The sequence below is a fragment of the Physeter macrocephalus genome, chromosome 11, assembly GCF_002837175.3.
Source record: "Physeter macrocephalus isolate SW-GA chromosome 11, ASM283717v5, whole genome shotgun sequence".
Lineage (NCBI taxonomy): Eukaryota > Metazoa > Chordata > Mammalia > Artiodactyla > Physeteridae > Physeter > Physeter macrocephalus.
In genome coordinates, this window is record NC_041224.1 from 55,036,105 (window position 1) to 55,061,289 (window position 25,185).

The window sequence follows — 25,185 nt, forward strand, 5'->3', positions numbered from 1 at the left end:
AAACTAGAATTCACTCCATGTAATAATAAAAGTCAAACAAAATGCAAGAGGCATACCTCAAGTAAATATCTTAGAGAATATGGGAGAAAATTCCGCAAAGTGACAGTAGGGTAAAGATGAATGATGTAAGCTGGATCCCAGTCTTTCCTGTGTGTACATATATAGCTTAATTCATCAGGCTCAGCGATTGTATTGACTATAAGAGGTAAGAAGTTGACTTCTGTTGACGGACACTGCAGCATGCATCTGATTTCCCTGCTCCGATGAAGTTCTTCCTTCCAGGAAATATATGTGGTGGATTCTTTGTACTGATTCTCTAAGATACCAGCTGGCTGAATGAACAACTGACATCTACAGAAGAAGAAAACAGAGTGGGAAAAACATTTTTATTGAGAACGTAAGAAAAAGAATCTCATTAATTCTTCTTTATAACTCTACAAGATAAGTACTATTATTCCTATTTTTACAAATGAGAAAAACAAGGCTAAGAAAGTTTAAGAAACTTGCCCAAAGTCACACAGCTGACTCATGGAGGCACCTTCTGGGAAAAAATACTCTGTAAAAAATGACAACTTAAAAAAAAAAAGTCATTTCAAATACAAAGGCAATCTAATAAAAATAAGTCTCAGAAAATTATAAAACATCAAGTATACAACAGGAAATTTCATCTGGTAAATTCAACAATATAAATGTATTTCTCTATATGTCTCAAAACTGGCTTTTACAGATTTTTAGATAATAAGAATGATTATTATGTAGAATATAGATACTTTACTTTTTTTCTAGAATAAAGATCCTAATTCACAGAATTAAAAATGTGTATTATGAACCTTTTATATCAACATATTCAAGGAAGTATCTACCTATATGAATCTAAAGGAACATGGAACTCCTCTTCAGGTTTGGCTACTCCAATGCGCTCCAATAACTTCACATTCTTAACATATTTATAGATGATGAAAGCAATAGAGAAATGGTTTTTAATCTGTTGGACAAAAAAACATACAAGTTGTTTAAAAAGATGGAGATGTTCAAAAGAAAAATGTGAGCCACACACAATCACTTTTAGATCTAAAAAATTTCAAGCCCAATATTGGAAGATATTTTTATGGTAATTGAAAAGTTTTAAGATATTTAAGGAGCTATATATATGAAACTTGATGTTTAAATGGAAGTTAAAAATTATTAGGATATTCACATGTTCATATATTACAGACTGATTTTTTTAGTGTGTATTATTATCTTTCAAATACATATTAATCTTTGAGGATTTCAGCCATAATATTTTCCTCATTACAACCTTTTCTCAATGCACCATACAACTAAACAGAAAAGGATAGTAAAGGAAACATGAGGTAAATAAATACAGTATGATCCTTCCTTAACTACAGTGTAATATAGGTTGGAGCTAAGAGTAAACTGATAGACAATGACCAAAATTGGAAATCTTTTCATTTTTATCTGATGTTATAGGCAGGAAGAAATATTCTTCTGCTGACCATATGCTGAAATCTGTAATAATGCAGAGAAAAAGAAAAATAGATAAAGCCTTAAAGGTGGAAAAAAATAATTATACAGATTAATATGCTAAAATTGTTTTCTGGGGAGACCATTTCAATATTTCTTCATACATACTTGAAAAATACAATACAAAGAGAATGGAATGTTATCCTATTTGACAACCAGCTATTACTGCAATATTCCTCAGTTCTGAATCTTTAAAAGAATAGACAAAAAGTTTCATTAATTTTAAACCCAGGAGACAACAAAAATGGGCTTTAAATTAACAACAGCATTTCATGAGACATATAAAATGAAGAATATTACAAAAGTAAGTTGGACAGGAAATACCCAGTTCAAACTATTATTTATTTCTGAACAATCAGTACTAACCTAATGAAGTTTTATTACATTCCTATATTCAGCCAAATGGTTTAATATTTCTTGATATACTTAAAGGAAAACAATTCACTTTAATGCATTACCTGCAGAGGAGAACGAAGGGTAATTACTTTGTTCCCTTCAGCTGCATCAATCTGTACCACGAGCGAGTCAAAATGACTGGCACTGGGATTCCACACATTATACAATCGCCGTCCAGGTCTGGCAACAGGGACTTTTGTAACTTCTGTATATCCATGAGGTGCTAAGTCAGAGCATAAGTGAGAAGCATTCCAAATACTAATTTACCTAAATGTTTATAAGACAGATCAGGAGCAGCACCTCAAAATAATGACAAGAGTATTCTTCCTCATGACTAGAAATGTAGACTACACAAAATTCTTTTCTAAGACACAGGAGCTAACAAAGAAAGGAAACTAGTTATTATAAAATTTTTTGACCCCAAATAATTTCTCTTGGGGTTTTAAACGTATTAAAACAAGCAAAATCCAACTTGTTCCTTATTTTCTCAACTATATAACAATAATAATCGCTTTTTTTTTGAAATGGTGATAACTACTGTCAACATTTTAAGACTTCTGAATATAGTTATTTTCTCTCCTCACTGAACTCCAGTCCTTTCTGAAGCATACTACATACTGTACTATTTAAGCACATAGAAATAATCTAGTTTTCTAAGGTAATTCTTAAATTAATCAAGTTTAATTTTCTCAAGTTTAGAGGAAGAAAACAGAAGTTTATCAAATATTTGTTTCAAGCCTTTAGAAATGTTGTCTCTCAAGGTATCTGCAGCAAATATTTTTCCATATTTTATCAAAAATAAGCTGACACCAGTAATTCCAAAGATACCCTTAAAAAGAGCATAAATATAGCATACCAAAGGTCAGAGAGAAGAGGGAGCTCTCCTGACGGCTCAGTGTAGATAGTTTCCCTTGACATGAAGGTTCCATGATGGCATATTCCAATTCCAATTTCTGACCAGCATCAACATCACACACATCACTTTTCTCAAGGGAGCCCATCACTCTGAGATTATGATTGGGCTGCACCTTAATGGGAACACCTACAGAATTTGTTACTGTAAAAGGTGCCCTGTCTTTTAAAGAGTAGTCAAAAGTAGAAGCAGTGCCCTCTGAAAAACCCTGAAAAGGAACACAACAACATGATAAAATTCCTGCAAAATTCAAATTTTTTTTCAAAAACTAAATTTCAACTACACATTTTTTAGAAACGAATGTTGATGACAAACAAAAATAATGCATACGTTTCAATTTGAAATTCCATTTGAAATAGTCCAAGCAAGAACCAAACTATGAAATAATCCAAGCAAGAACCAAACATACTTTTGCTAAATTGTTGAAAACATTAAGACAGCTTTTGGATATTGTTATATTCATTGTATCTCCTGAAGAAATATCAACTTCTGTTTCTGGCTCAGGAAGTAGAATAAAATAATCTCCTGGCATCAAACTTTTATCCTGGACTGGATTCTTCTTTACCTACGAGGATAAATACATAGCATATTTATTAGCCAATGAATAATAAAATTAAAATACTCTCGACAGAGTCAAGGTTAAATTCTCCTAACCTTGTCACTTTACATTAAGGCTCCTCAAAGTCTCATTTTCAAAAATATTCAGTGCTTCACCCTGACTTAGCACAAGTCAGCATTCTTTCTTTCAGTGTGTAGTCCACGCATAGCGAAATGTTTAGAATTGTGCCATGGAAGGACTCCAAGTGAGTTACAATATTTGTCTTTTGTGCATTCACCAGAGAAAGCTATTTACCCAGTGTCACCTAACTGGTCATTTTACGTTGATGAGCACTTTAAGAGGACCCTGAAGTCTAAACTGATCCTTATTGGAAGTAACATCTGGAATTCCTTCTACTTTTTACCAGTAACACCTATAAATAAGTAATATGATAAGCTTTCAACCAGCCATCAGATTCCATCATAGTTTTCGTTCTAAAGGCATTTCAGAAGTCTTGTAAAACATTCTTTGTTAGCCTGCCTACTCCAAAGAGAGGCAGGTCAGAAATATTACTTCTACTTTACTGATAGGCAATTAGGACACAGGTTAAGTGACTGCTCATCTTTAAAATAAGAATCTGCTAAGTCAATTTCAATGCCTCACACTTGAGTCAAGTTGCCCCAGAGAAGTGTGCTGTGATAATTTGTGAAGGGTATAAAACTTGTGTTCCTGTTAATCTAGGAAGGTGTGTTTCAGTATGTAGGACTCTGCAGTGTTCTCAGGAAGTACCATAAAGAGATGACACAAAGAATTCATGAACCAGAATAGCAGTTCTTGGATTTTTTTGGTCTCTTAAAATGATTGAGGATCCCAAAGAGCTTCATTTATGTGGGTTATTATCTATCAGTATGTACTCTATGAGAAACTAAAACTGAGAAAATTTTAAATATTCATTTAAAACCAACAATTACATGTTAACATAAATAATATTTTAATGAAAAATAACCATTAAAAATACATAGTGAGAAGAGGAGTATTTATAAATCTCTTTAGTGCAAGCCTTAAGAGAAGACAGGTGGACTCATTTCTAATTTTATATTCAATCTGCTGCAAAATTGCATAGTCTCTGGAAAATTCCATTGTATGCTCATGAGAGAATGAGAATGATATATAATGTCTAAATATTATTATGAAAAGAATTTTGATCCCATGATCCTCTAAAAGGGCCTCAAGGATCCTGAACTACATCTTGAGAATCTCTGAACTAAAAAATATATATATAAATGAATGTACACAATGATATTATTTTATTATGATTTCCTTACAGTAAGCCTTAAATTCCATGGTCTCTTCCCCTCCACTCTCTCAATCAGTGGCTCCCATACAGCATGGGTCTCATTGTAATAATGAACCTGGAAAGGCACAGAATTATGAGTCTTTAAACGTTAACTACATATTTCTATAACCAGTAGGAAAAAATATTAAGTAATGTTATATGCCAATAACCATTTTAACAACACACCTAAGGACACAAAGGATATTTATAAAGAGGGTGCATTTTATTTTACTCTTACTTTGCTCCATAAACCGATTATTTAGCAAAAGAACCTTTAAAAAGTAATGACCAAATAAATAATACTATACATGAATAAATTAAATGTTAGAATGTATTATCTATTCATATATATACTTGCTATGGTCATGCACACAAAAAAGCTCACTTCTTAATTCCTCCATTGTACTTTTAAGGAAGTTGCCTCTGAAGGTGGGTAATAATTCACGTGGTCATACCTCTAGTGTCATGTCAGCAGAAGCAGCCATTAGGGAAGTCCAATTTTTAATGCTTCCTGAAAACTTAGACTCCGCCAATAATAGAGGTACAGTTCGATGCCCAAGGCCACATTCTAAGGTAACTTGAACTGACTGGACAACAACAGCACAATTTTCCTCTATCAGTGGATTTTCAATGTCTCTGAAATTTTCTGTTATTTCTGTGGCCATGTCAACACCAAGAAACCAAGAGTTATAATCACTAATAGATTTGACACCCCAAAGATGTTCCGTTTCCTTAGATATATCTTTGGATTCATCTTCTTTTGTCTTTGGAGACAGAGCAGCCATTATTGTCATCACAGTATTAAGAATTATGGGTGAAATCTTTAAAAAAGAAAGGAGAGAAAGATTTAGAATAAATTATTTCCCACATGAGAAGAATTAATACATAACACACAAAATTTAAAGTAACTAATTAAAATTTTAAATATATTAAATTAATAACTGAGGAAAACAAAAGAGAACACACAAAATCATGTGTCAAGTCAACTAACCTCAAAACAGTGGTTTCTGCCCAGGTTATTCTAGAATTAAGTGACTAATGTGCATGTCAATTGTCGAAACCTAAAGTTAAATCAGTTAATTCAGAGTGAAACAGTGTTATGTGAACAGAAAAATGTAGAAGTGTAACTGAATTTTTCATTTTTCAACCAGCTGCATTAACTAAACCAAAGTATGTGATCCTCATCAAGATATACACACATGGTTTTCATTTGTCTTACCGACATAGGAAACCTGAGAATCACCATGGACCCCCTTTCACCCTAAGATCTGAAAATTCCACCTCCTATTATCTTTGGATAGTATCTTTGCTCACCTCTTCATTCCAATCACTGTGCCTTAGTTCTTAGCAACGATGATGTCTTCCGTGTCCTGTCAGCACCATCTCGGGCCACCCACCACATGATTTTTCTAAAACCCAAATCTGAGCATGTCATTCCTATGTTTAAAATCTTCAACAACTCCCCATAACTTTCAGGGTAAGATTAAAACTCTCTTTAGCATAGGACACAAACTTCTTTGTGACCTGATGCCTCATCTGTTAAGCTACCCATGGTTTCCCAAAGTTTCAGCAATACTGGGTTAAAGAAATTAAGTGGATTCCTTTACTGTTCACTTCTCACAACCCTTACTTGTTTAATATGCTAAGGAGATACGATTACATCACCAAAAGAAGGAGCGAGTATGCAGTACTTCCCAAACTTACCTGTCAACTGAATCCTTTTCTTCATTGCCTTATTAATGTCACCTATAATTAGTGTTCTCAGTCCTACGACTCCACCACACCATTCTCCCCATCCATACGGGATCACCCCTCCAAGTCCTTAAAGGATTTTTCAAGCCTTTGCCTTTATGCATATTGTTGGTTCTATCTAGGTAACCCTTTCCCTCTCTCTCCATCTAACCACCCTCAGATGTTCAAAGCTCAGTTCAAATAGCCCCACTTCCAGACAGCTTCCCCTGATGTCCTAGTCTGAGCTGGAGGCTCCTGCCTGCACCCCCAAGAGCACCTCATGCATGCCTCTAGCACTGAAAGCTGAAAGTAATCACTCATTTACTTCTTTCTCTCACATATATCACTAAGTTTTTTGAATGTAGGGACCATGTACCCTCAGTGCCTTATACAGGACATTCTTCATACACAGTAAAGCCTCAAAAAACATGTGCTCAATAAATAAGTAAAGTGATATACAAAGACATAGAAAAACAATCCCTCAGCACCTTAACCCAGGGTCGCAGACAAAATGCATGCAAATCCAAGTTTTCTCCCCATTTAGCATTTTAAGTCTGTAGAAAAGTAAATCTGTTAACAAAATACCATCTAAGACAAACCAGTAATTTAAAATATTGAGAGAAAAGTACTTTGGAGAGCAGATTGCTTTTTCAATACAACCAATGTAAGAGATAAAAAAAAATCTAATAATTTATTTCTGGCATACATCTGTCATTATAAATATTTTATAAGACAAATAAAACATTTAATCACATAATTATTAAATTCAGCTAAACTACACCTCAAATAAAAGACTAAAAATAACATTGCAAATAAAATAAGAGCAACCTCATTTTTCTATCCTTCCTTTCCTTCTCTTCCCACTTCATCTCTGCTCTCCCCACCCAAACCCAATCTCCAACACACACAAATATACTAGATAAAAACTATCCTGATCATTTAAAAGTGGAGTTCACCCTGAGCAACATGGATTTGAACTGCGGGGGTTCACTTATATGTGGATTTTTTTTCAGTAGTAAATACTATGGTACTACATGAGCGACAGTTGTTTGAATCCGCAGATGCAGAACCTCAGACATGGAGGAATGCAGACTCTTGAGGGACCGCATATACCAAGGTCTGACTATAAAGTTAAAGCACTGCTAATCCCCGCGTTGCTCAGGAGTCACCTGCACTCTTTCAAAGAAAACAGAAACAAACATTTGCATTAAAGAGAAATGTATTTTAATATTAAAGGCTTTTATTGATTACTAAATATGTGACTAGCATAATGCTCTAGATGTGAGAGTCATCAAAAGATAAGAAAAGTAAGAATTGATTGTGGGACTTCCCTGGTGGCGCAGTGGTTAAGAACCCGCTTGCCTATGTATAACTGATTCACTTTGTTGTAAAGGAGAAACTAACACACTATTGTAAAACAGTTATACTCCAATAAAGATGTTAAAAAAAAAAAAAAAAAAAAAAGAACCCGCTTGCCAATGCAGGGGACACGGGTTCGAGCCCTGGTCCAGGAAGATCCCACATGCCGCAGAGCAACTAAGCCCATGTACCACAACTGCTGAGCCGGTGCTCTAGAGCCCCTGAGCCACTACTGAGCCCGTGTGCCACAACTACTGAAGCCCGCGCGCCTAGAGCCCGTGCTCCGCAACAAGAGAAGCCACTGCAATGAGAAGCCTGCGCACCGCGAGGAAAAGTAGCCCCCGCTCGCCGCAACTAGAGAAAGCCCGTGCACAGCAACGAAGACCCGACGCAGCCAAAAATAAATAAATAAATAAATAAATTTTTAAAAAAGAATTGATCTTCACCCAAATAATATGATAGGCACTAACCTTAATTATAAATTCTTCAACTTCAATATTTATATCTTCTTTTCCTGAAGCCCATGTACATTTTTTCATAAATAGAGAACAGGGCTGTAAGACCTAGAAACAAATAAATGAAATTTACTTATGAACATGTCTTACTTAATTTGAGATCTTTAACTATAGTCTACAACTAAAAGCAAAAAAGGCAAATGAAATTAGCTGAGAATCTCTTGTGAGGGCTCCTCCAAACTATGACAAGTCTATGACCATTGGAAAGGACTTTAAGCGGTTCTGATGAATTCCTTTATGCCAAATTCTTAAGTAGTAATGTACATTTACTATTAGAAGTTTAAAATGTTTCCTTTTGCTAAAATGTCTTTTAAATGATGCCCTATGTAAAATACACTTTTAAGATATCTACAAAAATGAGCTAAGGACTATGGTAAGGTCTTACATTTGCAAAGAGGTAAATGAGGAAATGGAAATGGTATTTCATTATAATTTTTATGATCACTAAATCACTTGAAAATGTTATTCTAAACAAATAGTTCTGTTAACACCTTTAAAAAAAAGACTATAGTAAGGTAGGTAAATGAACAGCTTCCAGATGATTAACAACAGGTCAGTCTTGAATTTCCTGTAAGGTCCTTATTAGAATAGATTTCAAATCTTCAAACTCGACGATTTATTAAAACCATGAAGGCTATGTTATTAAATATCATTAAAGAAACAAATAAAATGCACCTGAACTGAATGGGGGAATTAGTATGCATAACTTTCATTTTTAAAAAAGTAGGATGAGCTTTAAATAGAATGATTAATATAAACTTTCTGTGACATGTCAAAAGAAGATGATCCTGGGACTTCCCTTGTGGCACAGTGGATAGGATTCTGCACTCCCAACGCAGGGGGCCCCTGGTCAGGGAACTAGATCCCACATGCATGCCACAACTAAGACCCGGTGCAACCAAAAAAAAAAAAGAAGATGATCCTGCTAAAAAGAATGTTTCATGGTACAGTATAGATTAAGCTTATGCACTTCTTTATGCAAGTCACTCTGTCCATGCATTTTTTAAAATTTAAAATAACACTGCAAATGAGTCACATTATATAATGATGCTCTTTAACATAAAATTATCAATTTAACATTAAAAAACATTTGGTACAGTAATTAATTTAATTAACTAAAACCATATTTTTCAACATAATGTGAAAGCACAATTGAAGTTAATTTGTAATAAAGCAAAACATAAGCTCTTTTGGGCACATGACTAATGAACTTTTTGGTTCATTCATCCCCTCACTCATTGGAGATACTGTGGTGAACAAAAGCAACAGCTGAAAAGGAATGTTGATCTGTACTAAAATTCAAATACTGTTCAGCAAAAGACAGTATAATGAAAATGAGTCTGGAGATAGTCTACAGTTCTGTCACTACAGACATGGCTAAATCATTTAACATCTTTGGAATTCAACATCCTTATCTGTAAAAGCTCAAGCTGGAGTAAATACTCTCTTAACTCCTACAGAGCTCTCACATTCTGGGATTCTATGAATCAACCATACCTGCCATCCTTCAATCCAAGCTTAGAATATAAGGTAATTCTTACTGTGGTAATGTTTTCTCCTCTCTTTTCTCTGAGAAAAGGGCAAGCAATCACTTTAAGATCTCTCACAGAAGCTTTCATTATCTGTTCGCGTTTGGATGTCGACAGACAGAGGTTACACCGGAATGAGGCTGTCAGGGCAGGAGCACCAGCCTTTGTCAGGCTGGCAACAAACACTACCTCTGGATCTGTGATCTTGGCGTTTAAAGTCATATTTGGTCTTACAGAGTCATCTGAAGAAACAAAAAGAGGAACCATAAAAGTTCTAGTAAAGTAAATCTTGTCACTTGGGTACATGTTATCTGTAAGCTGCTAAGCTGCTTGTAATATCCTGCTATTATGGATATGGTGAAAGTAACAATATTAATAGCTGATCGGTAAAGACTAACGATAAATTATTATTAACAAATGCTGATTACGTGGGATAATGCAATCTTGATCCCTGTTGTTAAGAAGATCATTCTCACTTTGACCTAGCAGAAATCATCTTGTTTTGAAGTTCTTTTTGTCAGAATTAACGCATATATGCGATGCATGTGTGTATACATCTGAGTGTGTCCTATGTTATGCTGCAGGACAAGAAAGGGAAAACAGGAGAGGGGAGTATCAGGAAGAGGACAGGAGACCCTGATAAGTACACAGGCCATTATTACTCGTCTGCCTTGATTTCACCCTTAAGCCTACAGTTACTGTCATACAATCTATAGTATAAATACATTACATGCATATATGAATACAGAGATATCACATGATTACTGTTTAAGAAAGGTAAATGGAAAAATAAAATTCTGACCTTGCCAGTAAACGGCAATTTTCCAATCTTGCTGAGTTGCACATTAGAGAGAAAAATGCCTGACCTTAGACAATCACAATTTAACAGAGAAAATCACTGATCTACTTGGCAATGCTGGAATAAATGGTTTATGGGTCAGGGAATGGCACCAGCATACACAGACACCAGACCTGCGCAAACCCTCTGCTAACTTTAAGGAATCTAAGGTGATGTCCAGGGGTGTCATGTTAGGTCCTCCAATACTCCCACCCTCTGCTTTCAACTGTTTAATTGCTCTTCAATATGATTTAATTCTTCCAAATATTTTCTTTGAATGAAAGATTCCCTTTTTATAAAACAGGCTGTATTTCTGGATGGGTAAAGAAATGTTAATGGCAGAGTTGGAACCAGAGCAGAGGTTTCCTGGTGCCTGATCCGATACATATTTCTCTTAAAAAAATCTATGCTTACTATGGTTTTTCTGCTGAATACATTTAAATTTGAAAGAGTAATTTTACATTCTTAAATTCTCCATTTCTCTTTTTTCCAGTTTGTAATTTTGGTAAAATATACAAGTTGACAGATAAATTCTGCTAACCTTTCTCCATCTTGATTTTTGCTAAGGCAGTCTGTCGCAGTGGAATCTGTGATTCTTTAGCCATATTTTCTGGACTCTGAGGTACAGCTTTGATAAAGAAATCTGCCACAGTCATCAGAAATTCCACACTGGCACAAACATACAGCTTGTCAAGAACAGCATCAATATGACTTCCATTCTTGTCTTGTGTGTAACTTATGTCAATCATAGAACTGTTGGTATCTTGGCCATTCTTCTTATCAATCATTCTGAAAAAATATATACATTCATTATTTTATTTCTGCTAAAAGAATTAAAAAGATGAAAAATTTCCTATACATTTTAATAATTTTTCTTTCACCTTTCAGTTTCCAATCTGTGAATAGAAAACAGATCAGTGTTAACTTGAGTCTAATTAGCTAATCAGCAACCAAGACATGGTCTCCTAATCTCCACAGCAAGGTTCATGATAATAAGTAATTATAAAATATTTTATAATTATAATGCAATACTAGAAAAACAAATCAATGACTGCTGAAAGGAAGTTTGGCAATTAACAAAACACATTAATGTGGTCCCACAAAATTTAAAAGACAACCTCTTTATATTATTTTATAAAATAAAACCTCCCTGAAAGAATCTGTCTCCAAAGATCATCCTATACAATTGACTCCCAAATTATTCAATGTAATTCAAATCAGGCAGTGTTCATCAAGCGTCTGCAATGATATAATAATTCCCACACATCCTCATGTGCACTGCAAAGAGCAGGCTATGAAGCAGAAGGATGGCCTTTATCACCCTTGCCTAGATTGCTACCCCAAGACATGAAATTTGCAAATCAGAAAAGCTGGTTGCATGATAGCACTCTTTCCTCATTTATTTATCTCTTAGAAAAACAAAGGGCTCAGAAGTATTCAATACATATTCAACGGGTCCAACTTCAAGTAGCAGAATAGTTTTTCTCCAAAAAACAACAAGGACAAAAATACTATGCATCTCATTATTTGGGAAAGGAATAAAAATATAATTAGGCTATTAAAGTTGCATGTTTCTCACTTTATAGTAGGGTGATATAAATTAATCTTTCAAAAGTGAGTTGATAATGTGAAAATTAGGGATTCCATTTTTTTTTTAATCCTGTAGGGTCTTTTTTTAAGTATAGTTGATCTACTAAAACTTTTAAAGAAATTTCACAAAACTGTTTTAAAATATATAGACAAAATAAAACAAAAGAAAGATCCATAATTTTAAGGCTTTTTTTAAAAAAAAGATTCTGCCTACTGTGAACAATTTAGAAAAATATATCACCAATCAACCACCCCATGTGGATTTAACTATTAAAATTCTTAGTTTCTTAGTTCCCACTTTTAAGACAATACTCTATTTTATTATTAAACTTCCTTTTATTCAAACTTTAAAGCAACTGAACCTGAAATTAGCACTACTTCTTGATGCACTTCAAAGTGAAATATGACCAAAGACCTCTTTTGATAATTCCAAGGAACAAATCCCAAAAAGGATGATCAAAAGACCCCTTCTGACAATCTTAAGCTGAGCAATCAATGCCTGGTAGCAATGCCAAATGCAATGTCAACCTTATATAATGTGTGGCAAATTCAGAGATGACAAACCTTGATGTTGCTCTCTCAATTCCTTCTCTGAGATCATCAAGGGTGCATGTCTTAAGTTTAATATTGACATTCATTGAGCCATCCTTAAACATCTTCCCTGAAGAGGCCATAAGATGTAGTCTGAGTTCACCAAGCCGGAAACTGTCATTATGAAATGAAAGTTTGGATTCCTGTGGTATATTTTTCAAGAAAAACAATCAATTATCTTCAGGTGTTATGTAATTACTTTTAAACATATTTCTTAACTCAGAGGTTAAAAGCAAATCCATACCACAAATTTTTAAAGTATGGGCGTTAAAACTGGAACAAAGAATAATATGCATGTTTGTGACTGTATATGCACATACAAATAAATATATAAGTGTGTGTGCTGATCTTCAACAAGGGTTAATACATAAAAATTTCTAATTTACAATTCAATGCAAATTTTAAAAACCCAGGAAACTGTCAATCAATCATGCTAACTTACAAATATTGGGTTGGCCAAAATGTTCGTTTGGTTAATGAATACATTGTTCAATAAAGTTCTTGGTGAAAATGAAAAAGGTCTTTTATTTTTACTTAAAACCAAACGAACTTTTTAGCCAACCCAATATTTAATGAGCTCTTCTGTAAAACACTGTGAGAGGAACTAAAGGCTTTATGAGAAAGGATAAGCCATGGTAGGTGATCTCAGTGAGCTTATACTCTAATTGAAAAAATACAACAGAAATACATTACAAGGAACATCCCAAGGAAATGCTGTAAGTTGTAAATAATTAAAAAATGATATATCATCACTTATTTATTCATACTTATATCTTCCCATATTCCACAAAGGATATTATTAAGTGATTAGGTAAAGAATATAAACAGCAAAAGCTCATAGGGTCAAAGAGATCATTGTGGGCTGGGAAAAATTCATGAAGAAGGTTGAGAACTAACTGAGCTTGAGAGACTGAGTGGAATCAGATAGGCTATGAGGGGTAGAAGACATTCTAGATGGGGAAAAAACATGAGCAAACAATTCAGGATGATCTGAGGGCACAAGGTACAGACTGGCATCTTAGGCTTAAATATTCCAATAAAAGAAAGGTAGGGGGCTTCCCTGGTGGCGCAGTGGTTGAGGGTCCGCCTGCCGATGCAGGGGTCACGGGTTCGTGCCCCGGTCTGGGAAGCTCCCACGTGCCGCGGAGCGGCTGGGCCCGTGAGCCATGGCCGCTGAGCCTGCGCGTCCGGAGCCTGTGCTCAGCAACGGGAGAGGCCACAGCAGTGAGAGGCCCGCGTACCGCAAAAAAAAAAAAAAGAAAGGTAGGGAATGATGTCTGGAAAGAAATGTGGAGGTCTAATCGTGGTCTCAAATCCTAAACCAAATATTTAAACTTCAAGGAAAAAGGACCTCAATCTTTATTTCACCATAATGCATAGCTCCAAATTCTGTAGGTGTGCCGAGACATTAAAAGAACAAAACCCAATCAACCAACCAAAAAAAACCACAAAAATTTGGGGAAGTAAAGATGATCAGTTCAGTCATAATTGCTCACTACAGACCATGGCATTGACATAAGAGTACTGGTGATGGGCAATTCTTGGCACACTGGTTATAACTCCCTATCTTCTCTCACTCAAAAGAGTACAATGCATGTAAATGGGTCAGAATGAAATTATTATTGGAAAACTTGGAATGTCTTTAATTTATAAAAATGTAAATAATCTACAAACTTGTGATCTGTAACTATTAACAGAAATGACTAGTGACACATCTACTGATCACAATATAATAGCGTTTGTGATATGGTTACTGATGTAGACAATTTGGAGCCAATGAATTTTTTTAATAAGTTAAAATTCACATAGCATAACATTGAATGCTTTCTAAGTAGAATGGGAAGTTGTAAACGGCTACATAAGATTAACTGAGGAAACTGACTTGTGCCAATGTCTAGGAAGGATGAAAGGAAAAAGAGCAACAAACAAGGAAGCCACTGCAGTACTGTGTGAGCTAAGAAGTTTCAAATAAAGCAGCAGTGAAAACTGCCAGGAAAGAACAAATGTTCACTCAAAGAAAAAACTGACAATACTCTATATCTAAATGAATAAAGAAGGTCTACAAAGAAGGAAGTAAAAGAAGACACCAAGATTCTAAGGCTGAGAAACCAGTAGAATGATAGTACCTTAACTGAAATGAAGAATCCATTTAATTGTTCATTTTCCATTACATCATTTTCTGATCTTTTTCTTAACATTAAACATTAGAAATTAAGGCAGTCACCTCACACCAGTCAGAATGGCCAACATTAAAATGTCTACAAATAACAAATGCTGGAGGGGGTGTGGAGAAAAGGGAACCCTCCTACACTGTTAGTGGGAATGTAAATTGGCACAGCCACTATAGAAAACAGTATAGATTTTCCTCAAAAAACTAAAAACAGAGTTGCCATATGATCCAGAAATCCCACTCCTGGGCATATATTCAGACAAAAATATAATTCGAAAAGATACATGCACCCCTATGTTCACAGCAGCACTATTCACAATAGCCAAGACAAGGAAACAACCTCAATGTCCATCAACAGATGAATGGATAAAGAAGATGTGGTACATGTATACAATGGAATACACCTCAGCCATAAAAAGAATGAAATAATGCCATTTGCAGCAACATGGATAGACCTGCAGATTATCATACTAAGCAAAGTCAGAAAGAGAAAGACAAATACCATACGATATCACTTATATGTGGAATCCACTATAGAAAACAGTATAGATTTTCCTCAAAAAACTAAAAACAGAGTTGCCATATGATCCAGAAATCCCACTCCTGGGCATATATTCAGACAAAAATATAATTCGAAAAGATACATGCACCCCTATGTTCACAGCAGCACTATTCACAATAGCCAAGACAAGGAAACAACCTCAATGTCCATCAACAGATGAATGGATAAAGAAGATGTGGTACATGTATACAATGGAATACACCTCAGCCATAAAAAGAATGAAATAATGCCATTTGCAGCAACATGGATAGACCTGCAGATTATCATACTAAGCAAAGTCAGAAAGAGAAAGACAAATACCATACGATATCACTTATATGTGGAATCTAAAGTATGACACAAATGAACATATCTATGAAACACAAACAGACTCATAGATAAAGAGAACACACTTCTGGTTGTCAAGGGGGAGGGAAGGATTGGAAGTTTGGGATTAGCAGATGCAAACTATTATATACAGGATGGATAAACAACAAGGTCCTACTGTATAGCACAAGGAACTATATTCAATATCCTGTGATATACTATAATGGAAAAGAATATAAAAAAAGAATATATATATGTATAACTGAATCACTTTGATATACAGCAGAAATTAACACAATACTGTAAATCATCTATACTTCCATAAAATTCGGAAAAAAAAATGAAATTAAGGCAGTCCATTGCACAAATGACAGACACTAGCCCAAGGCCCGATAATAACAATATATGAATATTGTATAACTTTTAGAAAACAATATGAAACATAAGAACACATATAAATGGATATAAACAACAGATATAATACTTATAATCAGTGCATATTATGGGTACTATATGTATGAGTATTATGAGATATTAATTGATATAATCAAAAACACTTATTAGAAGACACTACCTATATAATAAAAAAATAGCTTTCTAAAATATCAATTACACATTATGTGGTTCAAATCATAATGGCACTAGACCCTGGTTCCTCAATTCACTCATCAGTATCCTTAATAGGTATTTACTACATATAAAATTTATTCAAGAGAAACATAATTAATGCTTATATATCATGGATAATCATGAATTTAAGAATAATCCTCTAAGGTTCCAAAGCCACTACTAAATTATTTTCCTTAGTTAAATATACGTATATATCTAGCTAAGTAATAAAACTGTACATATAATTAATTACTCATATATAAAATTCTTCTCCTAGAGACAGGTTGTGTTTTAGTGTCTCCTAGAGACAGGTTGGAAAAAAGTAAGAACTCTTCCTTGGCCTAGTAAGATTAAAAACACTGGGACTTCCCTGGTGGTCCAGTGGTAAAGAATCCACCTTCCAATGCAGGGGACGCAGGTTCGATCCCTGGTCGGGGAACTAAGATCCCACATGCCACGGGGCACCTAAGCCCATGAGCCTCAACTACTGAGCCCACGCGCCTCAACGAAAGAGCCCGCATGCCGCAAACTACAGAGCCCATGCGCTCTGGACCCCGTGTGCCACAACTACAGAGCCCACGTGCCCTGGAGCCTGTGCGTCACAACTAGAGAAGAGAAAACCCCCATACCACAACTAGAGAGAAGCCCACGCGCTGCAACAAAAAGATCCTGCATGCCACGATGAAGACCCGACACAGCCAAAAATAAAAATAAACAAATAAAATATTTTAAAAAATAAAAAATAAGAACACTACAAAGTGAAAGCAGAGAGCAAGACTAATGCATATTCTCTAAGCCAAATAGAATTTAATAGACACATCAATTTTGAGAAGAAAAGTCACATCAAAAAATGACAACATTCTAAAATTGAATATCAAGAGCTGAAGACATATTCCTAGATGCAGACATTAACTACATACCTGGCAGGGATCATTGTTATAAAGTATAATAGAAAGAGATTCAAAGTGAAAGTCAAACTGGAGAGTGACATTCTGGTCCAAAGAAGGCTTTGAGTCTGTCCCATCTTCTTGTTCTGATGGTTCAAACATAAATATGAAAATTTAAAAGCTTTTAAGTATGTATATGATTTTATACTTATTTTAAAAGCTAAGATTCTGGGCTTCCTGGTGGCGCAGTGGTTGAGAGTCTGCCTGCTGATGCAGGGGACATGGGTTTGTGCCCCGGTCCGGGAGGATTCCACATGCCGCGGAGCGGCTGGGCCCGTGAGCCATGGACGCTGAGCCTGTGCGTCCGGAGCCTGTGCTCCGCAGAGGGAGAGGCTGCAACAGTGAGAGGCCCGCGTATCGCAAAAAAAAAAAAAAAGCTAAGATTCTAAATTTATAGCATATTTTGAAGGATTCTTTAAATCATTATGAGACAATTAACAAAAATGCCATATATTTAATACAAGGCAAAGTTATAGAGCCAGACTATCTACATTAAAAATAAAAAGAGAGAGGGCCTTGCAAAGAGTATCGAGACAACTTTTTTAAAAAAGCCCATCCAGAGCAAGACTACTTCATTATAGTTTATAATTATCAAAGCATTTCACTTAACTGGTTACAAACCATTCTCAAGAGATTATGAAATTGGAGGTAAGAGAAAAGTAAAATACTTTGTCCTACAACAGACAGCCAGTCAGTAAAAGATCCTCTGCTAGTATAGTTCACGGCTCACTATCTTTAATTACCTATATCACCCAATCCATTACCTTTACAAGAAGAACAGAATGTAATTCAAAAGCAGAGTCGAGGAGGGCTCAAATATAATTTGGGACAGGGAGCCTTCGGAATTCTGAGATGAAAGAGACTTCAACAAGTAATTCAGTCTCTCCCCTCATCTTTAGGCAGAAACTTTTTAGACAAAGAACAATACATATTGCTTTCGATCACTCTTACAAAGTGATTTCACAATCTCTTTTGGAGATTGATTCTATTCTTTTGGTCATTTATAGGAAAGTCTATTCTTACTGTACAAGTTACTGGAAGAGCAAACACTGCATAACTTTAACCAGATAAAGGCTTCTCCAAGTTGGAAAGCTCTAGGGTTTTTTCCTTTACCTTTCCTGAAAATAATTTACATTCCCATCTTCATCATCTTTGTAGCTTTTCCATCTGAACTCGCAAGTTTTCCCAAGTACCACATTAACTGTATAGCCTGAACCAGAGACATGAATTGACCACAGCTGAACATAATGAGATCCTTAATCACATAAAGCTTGCCTGCTACAGTTTATTCATGTGTACATAGTTCCTGTCTAACCGGAGCTACAGCCTACTTATCTAGCATTTGTCTATACAGTGGCATGAACTTAACCTGGGAGAAGATGCTGACCTCACTAAACTCATGTAGTACTCATAACTATCCTGAATGAAAAACCTTATTTTTCACACTGCTCTAGTCATTTGTTTTGTGATTTCAAAACACACCAGACCTAACTATAGGTGAAGCAGTGCTGGTACAGTGTTATTAACTGGCAGTTTTACTGACTGTTGTCATTAGTAACAGCTGATGACCTGAGCGTTATAAAAGCACAGCAGTCTGGGGCCATTTATTATATGGACAAGGAACACTTCATCTCTTTTTAGCTATGGAAATATTAACCTATTCACAGTCTAAAATAAAACATGGTATTCATGTAACGATTTTAAATGATGAAAAGAGTGCAATTATAAAATTATTCCGTATAATTGTTCAAGAAAGCAAAAAGGAACCTTATATTTTAGAAAAATTATCTTTTAAAAACGGCTGAATTTAAAAGGTTCAGCGCTTTTGAAAGATTCAATTTTAATAATCTGGGAAACTCCCTTATGTATCTGACTATATCACACTCCCCAGTGAAGCCAGATAAGTAATGCTGTTACTAAACAAGAATACCTTCCTTTTTTATGGACCAGTCATCTGAGTATGACACCAAGGTCCTTTTCTCTCAATTAGTTTGGGACCTTACTATGCTACATGCCTACTTTGCTTTTTCTCAAAGTACACCACCTCAGTGCCCCTCGAATTGGACAAATTCACCTTTCACAAATAAAGGGCAAATACGCATCATGCAGGCAATAAGAGGTGGGCCCTCCCTTTAGAGCAATGAGCCTATCTCCTTCCCCTGCGAGCTTCAAGGCAGCCCCAGCTGATTTTCCACGGTAAATAATACAATGCTGGATCAGTTCACACCACATTATGCTGGACAACTAAAAACAACACTAAATATAAATATGGCATTAATACTAATTTTTCTCTATAATCAAAGCAAAAATCTCCATCGATTTATACCTTTGATGTGGTCAGGTCTACTGGAAACGTCTTTTCTTACTCTTATAGCCTCCTGGGTAGACTGTGTAGGGCTTGGCTGTGAAGAAGCTTCTCCAAGATTCTCTACCAAAATTTTCATTAAAACTGTTAAGTCATCTTTACTGAGAGCAACCTAGAAAGCAACAATAGGCTGTTGTTAATACAAAGTAATAAAAAATGCAAAATATAATATCTAGGTCTTAATTTATGGTCCCTCAAATGAACTAATTGTACATCTAACTGGAAAAAAAAAAAAAAGCAAGTTGGGACCATGAATACCAGGATAAAAGTATTTCATCTTGTATAGTATTAGACATTACTCCTGTGTGTAAACACGCATCTGCCTCCACTCATATCCAAGCCCCTACTTTCGGTACTCCCTTCTTCCTGCCTTAACTGTTACTATCTATCTTGTCCTGTTCCTGGACCTGTGTCCCTCTCCCCTCTCCCTAGTTCCTCATCTCCATTCTGCTTCTCTCTATTTTCATCCACTACTGGATTTTTCCTCCACATTATTTACTCTCCTCCAAACTCAATACAGGAAGAATGCTGTTCAGTTTCCAGTCTCCACCAAGAAGGAAAAAGATGCTCTCCTGCAATGCAGCATTTTTTTAAATTTAATTTATTTATTTTTGGCTGCATTGGGTCTTCATTGCTGCACACAGGCCTTCCCTAGTTGGGGCAAGTGGGGGCTACTCTTCATCGCGGTGCGTGGGCTTCTCACTGCGGTGGCCTCTCCCGCTGCACAGCACCAGCTCCAGGTGCACAGGTTTCAGTAGTTGCAGCTCACAGGCTCTAGAGCGCAGGCTAAGTAGTTGTAGCACACGGGCTTAGTTGCTCCGCGGCATGTGGGATCTTCCCGGACCAGGGCTCGAACCCGTGTCCCCTGCATTGGTAGGCGGACTCTTAACCACTGCACCACCAGGGAAGTCCCTAACTCAAGTTTCTTAATCTTTAAAATAGGAATAATATCATCTACCTCATGGGTGGCTGCACAACAACATGAAGCTGCTAGAACAAACAAAGATGCTACTGGCTGCTAAGATCCATTAAACCTTTTAATCCTTCCATCTTTTGTACACTTCCCCTACACATATAGTGGTCCAAAAGGCCTTTTTCAAGTACCTAAACACAAATTCACACAGATACATTCACAGCACCTTTTCTTCTGAACATCAGAGTACCCTATGCCCCCCAAATTAGGTCCCTATCACCAAGGAAACTGCCTGATTCCCAGCCTAAATGAAACTGGGGAGATATTTTAGCAAGAGATAATGACCAGGGATTTCTTATTTGCTCCAAGCCCCAGTCCTTAGATAACAGATGTTACTTTAACTCCCTAGGACTTCTTTGTATATTCATTCCCACTTGTGACACCAACCAAGATGTCACAGCTGCCTGAAGAACAGCTAACTTCACCACCTCCTAATATTTGAAAAGGATCAAATATTAGTTCTGGGAGCTAATCTTAGCAAGGGAGAATTTAAGAGAACAGTCTCATATTCCAGAATAGAAAAGTCTCTATCAATACCCTGAACAGATGTTCTCCTTCATATATCATATCCACTCATACTACAGATAGGGATCTATCATTCCTACAACAAGCTTCAATTTTAACATCTTCCCTAGTAGGACTCTGCTCCTTTGACCCTTCTTGTTTAATCTTAGAACTAACTCTGAAATAATCACAGACATCAAAAACCACTAAACTACTAAATTTTTATTTGTCTTTCACACATTCTGTTTAGCCACCCCCTCCCTTTCCCTATCCCCTACTGTTTGGCTTCAACAGTTTCACCCACAGGCGCACAAGAACCATAAGATTCCTACACTTCCATGACCATCTTCGAACAGTATCATCTCTTCCTGTGAGCCTACATATGACCTGCTAACTACAGTATTAAAAATATTGCTGTTTACTTGGTGCTTTGTGACCACCTGAGGGGGGGATAGGGAGGGTGGGAGGGAGACACAAGAGGGAGGAGATGGGGGATGTATGTATATGTATAGCTGATTCACTTTGTTATAAAGCAGAAACTAACACACCATTGTAAAGCAACTATACTCCAATAAAGATGTTAAAAAAAAAAGCATTGCTGTTTATATGCTTACCAAATAAACATATTCACCTATTGAAAATGTCCACTTTTCTATAAAAGAGTGCTTCTATACATTAAAAATACTACTAAGGTGCTTTGAATGTGGTATCTAAATATCACTTTACAGTGTCTTATAATTTAACTGCCTTAAAACTTTAATAGAATTTTCTAAAATTACTAATAAATATTTTCTGTAGACTCCATAGCTTTTAACCTCAGAGTTCTTGCTTGGTTTTACCAAATATCCAATTAATGTGAAATACAGAAAAGTGTGGGAAACTAGGATAACTTCATTTTCAGTTAACAAAGCATTCCCTTTAAATGTATTATCACTTCTGATGTCCACTTGAACTACACTGTGATCAATGATAAAAGCCTATCTAGCAATTTTCATGTATTTTATACATATACTTACCTGCATAGGTTTTAGTTTTCCTTTTATCTCCATCCCTGGAATTTTCACATACCATGATGCTGCTAAATTTCGCTGTATGGATAAAAGCATGTTGACTGGTTTTAAAATTTCAATGTCATGCTGTGGTAAGCCAGCCTGCAAAATTGTTCTGAAAGATAAATAAGAATTTATTTTACATTTCTAAAATCTACATTTTAAAATGAAGACTATCATATTGTGTAACAGTTTCCACGGAGCATTTTTCTAAACACTAAAGGCTGCTATCAGAGTTCTTTTAGAACATGTTTCTTTTCACAAATCAATCTGCATCAGAATAATTCAAGTTTATATGCAGAGCTATGTAAAACAAAGCCTATGTAATGCTGATTTCAAAGAGACAAATTTCATGAAGTATGACTATTGCACTATTTACTATCTTTCACAAGGATATTTAATAGCAACTAGCCCAACGTCATACAAACAAATGTTACATCCTCCTAAAATTGGAGGACCAAGAAAGTGATACTCTACTTAGCCCTTAGGTTTATGTTATTAGTACTTCTCCAAACTCAAAGGGAAAAACTCACCAAACCTAGAAGTTAAACAAGCATATTATAACAGTCATATCTAGCCTGCCTGCCAACAAACATTTGAACCACCAAATAAGTTACTCTTGTCATTCAACAGAGCGAACACTTTCCCATTTGGATTTGATAATCCATTAGATATCTTAATGAGAATTCCTAAATGTGACAAGGTTTGGAAATGAGAAATATATCTTAAATTTTATTACATTTTAAGAAGTCTTTGTCTCTGTACAGAAATGAAAATAGCTATGTGCAGAGCAAATAAATAAAAATAAATCTAAATTAAGTATTATTGAGTAAACTATAATTTTATAATAGGAAATTTTTATAGAGTGAAAAGAACACGTTATAAATTTAGTAAGACAAAATGTAGATTCTATGAGATCCACCATTATAAACCACTAACCAAAAATCAACAGTCAAGGTTTCATAATTAGAAGAAATAAGGAATAAGAACCATAAATCACTACAGTGTTTTACCCCTGGCAAAGATTTGATGAAAATCCTATTTCTAGTAAGTAATTCGCCATTGGATTATATATTTATACCTGGACAGCTTCAGCTGAGTGAGTTGGATGTTCATTTTATCAATGACTGGGGGAAGAGAATACTGTTCCACAGAAACTACACTAAATTGGTTTTCAACTCTGATTAAACCCAGATCTGCTATAACAGCATTAGGTGATACTGAAGACTGAGGAATGATAATAACTGGTGCTTTCAAATTGATATCCATCAAAAGGCGGAAGCTCTTTTCAGCCAAGTCTTTCATGCTGGAAGCAGCTCTTTCTGCAGCCTGGACTGTAGCTGTGCTCAAAGCTTCTTTGGCAGTTTGAAAATTGTTGAGGAAGTTCTGTTGGAAAATAATGGTATTTAGAGATCCCCCCAAACAGGATTTATTTTTAAAAGGAAAAACTTTAAAAAAGAAAAACTAAATAAAAGAGGTGATATAAAAGAGACATTATATATGACTGTGTACATGGAGTAAAGTCTAGAAAGATACAATCTGTGATAATTAACAAGAGGAAGAAAGAATCCTTTAACTTTCACTTTATGTATTTCAGAATTATTTGTTTTTTGACAAATTTTGGTAACAATACTTTTTAAAATATCCCTTTTACTCATGAATGTTGTCATCTTAATTCAAATTTAAATAAAAAGATGAAGGAGAACTCTTCACACCTCCCAAAGTTGCTTTAATTCTGTACCTCTAGGTCTTAGGAATAAAGTCTATTAGTTTTAGTCCTTAGTTTTAGAAACTAAGGTTTTGCCCGCTTATTTCTAAAGGTTCTTTTCTTAAGTGTAGTCTAACATGAGCAAAGGTGCTGAAGTGTTTACAATCTTGCAATCATTAATAAGAGTCAAAAATTCTTTATTTAGAGTGAGATCTTTCACCTCAATTTCAACTAAAAACAGAAAGATTTTTCCCAATGGAGAAAAGAATTGGAAGCAATATTCTTCCATTAATAATGTAAATGGTTTATTTAGTTGATTAAACTAATCCCCCTCCAAATAAATTACTTTCCAGAAAAATAAAACATGATGGTTCAGGTAGAAATCCATAACTTAAAAGCTTTGATTAACAGCCCTGCTAAGAGGCACAGGCAAATTAAACTCTTCAGCCCATGACACTTACATGGAAATAAATAATTAAAAGAATTTTATGGCCTTGTTGATCATAATTATAATCAAAAGCTGTAAGTTCCAGTATTAGTCCTTCAAATGCCTGATGACCTCCTTAAGATTCTTTTCGCTAAGTACCTTTTAAGGGTCTCTCATAAAACAAATAACACTGAAAAGCCTTAATTAAAATATCAGAAAGTACTTTCAAAATATGTAACTATGGAAATGTTAAAGAATGATCATTCACAGGTTCAAAACAATGATAACAAAAATTCATTTAGTTATCCATCATGTAAAGGATTTCCTTAATTGTAATATTCTATTCAGCATTTGGGAGTTTATCACACAGCCCTATTAGTAAAGATTTTGACTACCTAGGTTCAGATGTATAGGCAAAGATACTTAGGTGTCAATGAGAAATAAATATATTTTAAAAATAAACTTACCAAAAGAGACATGAAGAATTTATGAACATAAACAATTTGAATACAACCCACTTTGAGAGTAAGTTTGCCATCTACTTTAGACATATCAGCATAGGCCTTTCCTTCTGTGGCGTCTGGATAAAGAGTCATTTGGAACCTAAAGACTTCATCTCCCAAAATAGAGACGGCCTAAAAGTATTAAATTAACTGGTTATTATATCAAAAGAGCTGTATCACTGTATTATAAATAAGTTTC

General features: G+C 35.3%; 1 protein-coding gene across 2 annotated transcripts in view; it reads right to left on the reverse strand.

Moving 5' to 3' along the window:
- The window catches only part of VPS13C (vacuolar protein sorting 13 homolog C), a 182,326-nt gene that overhangs the window by 48,556 nt on the left and 108,585 nt on the right, over window positions 1-25,185 (reverse strand). For both annotated transcript variants that reach the window (XM_024128742.3, XM_028494846.2), the window contains exons 43-58: window positions 24,951-25,118; window positions 23,430-23,734; window positions 22,316-22,463; window positions 19,784-19,934; window positions 17,431-17,543; window positions 12,837-13,006; window positions 11,224-11,471; window positions 9,857-10,086; window positions 8,271-8,363; window positions 5,166-5,531; window positions 4,700-4,786; window positions 3,246-3,401; window positions 2,780-3,044; window positions 1,986-2,146; window positions 864-985; window positions 57-351 (exon numbers count right to left, since the gene is read on the reverse strand). In XM_024128742.3, coding sequence (XP_023984510.1) covers window positions 57-351; window positions 864-985; window positions 1,986-2,146; window positions 2,780-3,044; window positions 3,246-3,401; window positions 4,700-4,786; window positions 5,166-5,531; window positions 8,271-8,363; window positions 9,857-10,086; window positions 11,224-11,471; window positions 12,837-13,006; window positions 17,431-17,543; window positions 19,784-19,934; window positions 22,316-22,463; window positions 23,430-23,734; window positions 24,951-25,118 — 3,078 coding nt within the window. The remainder of the gene's footprint in view (window positions 1-56; window positions 352-863; window positions 986-1,985; window positions 2,147-2,779; window positions 3,045-3,245; window positions 3,402-4,699; window positions 4,787-5,165; window positions 5,532-8,270; window positions 8,364-9,856; window positions 10,087-11,223; window positions 11,472-12,836; window positions 13,007-17,430; window positions 17,544-19,783; window positions 19,935-22,315; window positions 22,464-23,429; window positions 23,735-24,950; window positions 25,119-25,185) is intronic.